The sequence below is a fragment of the Tetrao urogallus genome, assembly GCF_951394365.1.
Source record: "Tetrao urogallus genome assembly, chromosome: 6".
Classification (NCBI taxonomy): domain Eukaryota; kingdom Metazoa; phylum Chordata; class Aves; order Galliformes; family Phasianidae; genus Tetrao; species Tetrao urogallus.
In genome coordinates this window covers 44,470,336-44,474,366 of record NC_136819.1, presented here as the reverse complement: position 1 = coordinate 44,474,366, position 4,031 = coordinate 44,470,336, and the positions used below count along the sequence as shown (strand labels likewise).

The following is a 4,031-nucleotide window of genomic DNA, read 5'->3' as shown; positions in this document are numbered from 1 at the left end:
AGGGCTTACTGATACGAATCATGATTTCCCAGGCAGGCTTTATCTTCTGTTAAATACTGAAAGAAAATTTAGAACAGGTATCTCACTGAAAACTGATCGTTTGATAATGATTTTCTTCAAGGTTTTCATACGTTTTACCACCAGGTTATTAACATCCTGCAGCAAGGCATCTCTTCAGCCTGAGGTTTTTGTGGATGAAAAGTGGTTCTTCAAACTGGATGAAATCCTACATCTATTCATTTGGGACACTGATTAATGGTGTATGTTGAGAGGCAGAAGATGTTGAATTTCACAGAGAACGCAACTGAAAAGTGCTTTATTGATCATAATATTCACCAGACATTATCCCCTGTGGTGTACATATTTGTATTTATCATAGGATTCCCAGCTAACTGCCTGTCACTGTACTATGGGTACTTACAGATCAAGGCTAAAAATGAGTTGGGTATCTACCTTTGCAATTTGACCGTAGCAGACCTGTTTTACATATTTTCTTTGCCTTTTTGGATCCAGTATGTTTTGCAGCATGACAATTGGACATATGATGAACTGCTGTGCAAAATCTGTGGCATTCTCTTGTATGAGAATATCTATATCAGTGTGGGCTTCCTCTGCTGCATCTCCATTGACCGCTACCTGGCAGTCGTGCACCCTTTTCGGTTTCATCAGTTTCGGACAATGAAGGCTGCTATGATTGTGAGTGCCATTATTTGGACCAAAGAAATAGTCACATGTTCATTTGTCTTTGTGCACGGGGAGGTCAGTATGGATGCCGAGAGCCATGTGGTGTGCTTTGAGCATTACCCCATCAAAGAATGGGAGCACAGTATCAATTACTACCGCTTCTCTGCTGGCTTCCTTTTCCCCTTCTTTCTGCTGGCCTTCTCTTACTGTGGCATTTTACGAGTTGTCCACAGAAGTCACGGCACTCAAAAGAAGAAGAAACTCCAAATTAAACGTTTGGTTTCGAGCACTGTCTTCATTTTTTTAGTTTGCTTTGGACCATACCACATCTTACTTGTAGTTCGCAGTGTGTTTGAGAGCAACTGCTCATTTGCTGGCAAAATATTTAACATTTACCATACTTCTCTCCTGCTGACTACATTTAACTGCATCGCTGACCCAGTACTGTACTGTTTTTCCAGCGAAAGCACTTACCTGAACTTTGTCAAGATGCGAGACTCTTGCTTAAGGCATTTAGGATGTCTGAGGACTGAGACAAAGGAATCCTATCAGCTGAATGCTCCAGAAACTCCCAACAGGCCACAGCATGAGCATCAGCCAAGGTTATTACAAGAATCACAGGGTGATTCTGGAACAAAAGACTCTTCTTCAACTAGGGCAGGCCATCTATAGCATTCATCAAAAAGGGCACTCGTGTAAAATCTTCCTTATATAACTGTGTGTATCCACTGGATGTATCTGTGTTTTACAACTGTTTTACATTCCAAAGGTCTTTTAGCAGAGCAGTACAGTGAGGTAGTTTCTGGAGGTGCATGGATCTTAGGCAAAATCACACCTGCTGTCTTTTTGATACCACTCAAACCTGTCAACTGGCATGGCTGAAAAACCACACTCATGATGTGGTTCTGTTGAAATTGCCTTTCCTTGCTATTTGCCTCTGTAGCAGCTGGTGAAAAAGATCTCCATAAGGTGTTCAACAGGTTGGAGGCAGAACAAATTAAATGTCATCCAAATTAATTTTAAAAGGAAAAATATGCATTTCTGCAGATTACTGTAACTCTCTGAAATAACTCCTCCAGCAAGTTTCAAAGTGAGCAGAGCCATTGCCGGAGCCAACCTGCTAAAACAGCTGATGAAGTTATGTGGAATCTTCTGGGACAACAGGCACAGAAACTCAGAATCAGATGAGAACTTCGATTTGCGTATTGACTGCTGAATCTCCTCATAAGGCTTCTATTGACTTTCAGAGGTATGGGATCTCTTGGCTCAGATGAGGATAAATAATTCAAGCTGTTGATTTGGAAAAGAACAGGAGGTTCATAGTACAAGAGGCACTTTTATCTCATGCGTTCCTTTGAGTCACTGTGTTTAAAGGTGAATTTAGTTGCACCTAAATTCTATCAGACCTTGCTAAGATTTTGATTGCATTCTTACAAATTTGTGTGTGTTGTGCAGCACAGAACTTGCGGGCAATTAAAAAACAAGATGTTTGTCAATGGAACTCTTAAGTAGATTCTGCTTAAACTCTGTTTTCACCAGTCAATACGACAGCTAAGGTGTGCTCATTATTGAGTAAATGTGATATCAGAAATGTGATGTATGAGTGATCTCTGTGGCTTTTTGGGTTAGATGGAAACGAGATACAGGAATAACTGGAGATAATGGTAGTTACAGATGAGGTTGTTGTGCTCTGTATTAGTTGTTTCTAGAATCAACTCCTCTATTTTTTATTGTTTTGGGTTTTTTTATATTCATTATTAAAGAATGTGAGTCTTGTTTCTTCTTTGTGACCTCACCGTGCTTTCTGGTATCTGCAGCTGTTACACCACGAATATTGCCTTATCCTTTCACTTCTCCTCTGGTTTCAAGCTTTTCTTTGAGCACCTCTCTGTTTCTGCAGCCTGGAGTTGAGAGTGTGTGTGCACATATATAGGTATACATATATTTAATTTCAAAATTATTTTTTGAGGAAGGCCTAGACAGGCATTCTACATTGGGTTTTCTCAGGTATGTTGCTGTGCATGGTTTTGTTATTGGTTTTTAAAAGGTAATATGTTCTAAGAATTTTCTGGAAACCACACTGGAAGTGCAATATTAAAAGTAATTAGGAGACATGTTTAATAAATAATGTTTTTATTATTCCCTTCCTGTGTTTGTTCACAGATTGTATTTATGAGACTATAGCTCCTCTCCTCCCTGCTGTTGCAGAAGGGATTCATGTCCCTACTCCAGGAGGGGATTAGGTTTGCTTATATTCATATTTGGTTTGTTTAATTCTTTTACATTTCTTTATACTTAGACCACTCTCCATGCTGGATTAATTACCTTATTACATGCACTTTTCTTCTTACTATTTAGTGCTGTTTAGCTTTGCTTTCTGTGAATGTTTCCTCTAGTCCCTGCTGTCTGTGCCAGCTGGTTGGAAGCAGGGGCTCCTGGCTGCTGCAGTCTGTGCTTGTGCGTTGCTAAGAGGAGCTCCAACACTCAGACTCCCATGACCTGACATGCTGCAAGGCACACACATGATTTGTTCTAAGATAAAATATTTATTTTGCTGTTTGTTTGTGCTTTACTTCTTTATGGCTGTCCGTGTTGTTTAAACTAGCTGGAATGCAGAGCGTGCCCTGTTACATGCAGTTATTACATTGAACAGATTAAGGCTTGCTGGAGTCGGTACTTTGTTGTGGTTCACTTCTGGTCAGCTGCTGTGGTTTAAAATCAGATGAAAACTTGTGTGACGGCCCAGCGTTCTGCTGCAGTTGTAGCATCTAACCTGCTGACCAGGCCAAGAGGGCAGGGCTGTTGGTTTGGGTTTGTTTTCCCTGGTCATGATGTCAGTACTGATTCTACTTTCTAATTCTTTCTACGTTGTAACAGCTCAGCTTAGGCTGTGGATCTGTAACCACCACAGGAGGAACATAACCCTCAGAGCCTTTCTATTTTATTCTATTATTATTCTATTCAGGATGAGAGCAAGGTTTGCTGGAGATAATGCTGCTCAATACCATTGGATTGAATGTGGGGCTTGGGATGACGGAGAAGAAGGGATTTCAAAAACACACGCAATTGTCTATTTCTTAGCAAGATCTGTTAAAGCTTAAATTTTAGAAAGAAAAGAGTGAAAGCTCATTAAATCAAGTTCCTTGGACAAAGTTAATGTAATGTGATGTGTCATAAAATAACCACTGGGAGCAAGTCTGAATGTGTATCAGCATTCTGGCATTAAGGTTTCTCTCGTACATGTTCAACAGCTGAAGCCTTGAAGGGCTGCGTATCTTCGGGGAGCTCAGAAAATGAATGCTGGTGTTTGTGGTACAAACTGATTTTTCTTATTCTCAAAGAGTTAT

General features: G+C 40.2%; 1 protein-coding gene across 1 annotated transcript; it reads left to right on the top strand.

Moving 5' to 3' along the window:
• Nucleotides 1-255: 255 nt before the first annotated feature.
• On the top strand, nucleotides 256-1,356 carry GPR68 (G protein-coupled receptor 68; the record flags this gene model as incomplete). Its single annotated transcript, XM_079537565.1, has 1 exon — nucleotides 256-1,356. The coding sequence occupies one exon, from the start codon at nucleotides 256-258 to the stop codon at nucleotides 1,354-1,356; it is 1,101 nt and encodes a 366-aa protein (XP_079393691.1).
• Nucleotides 1,357-4,031: the final 2,675 nt, after the last annotated feature.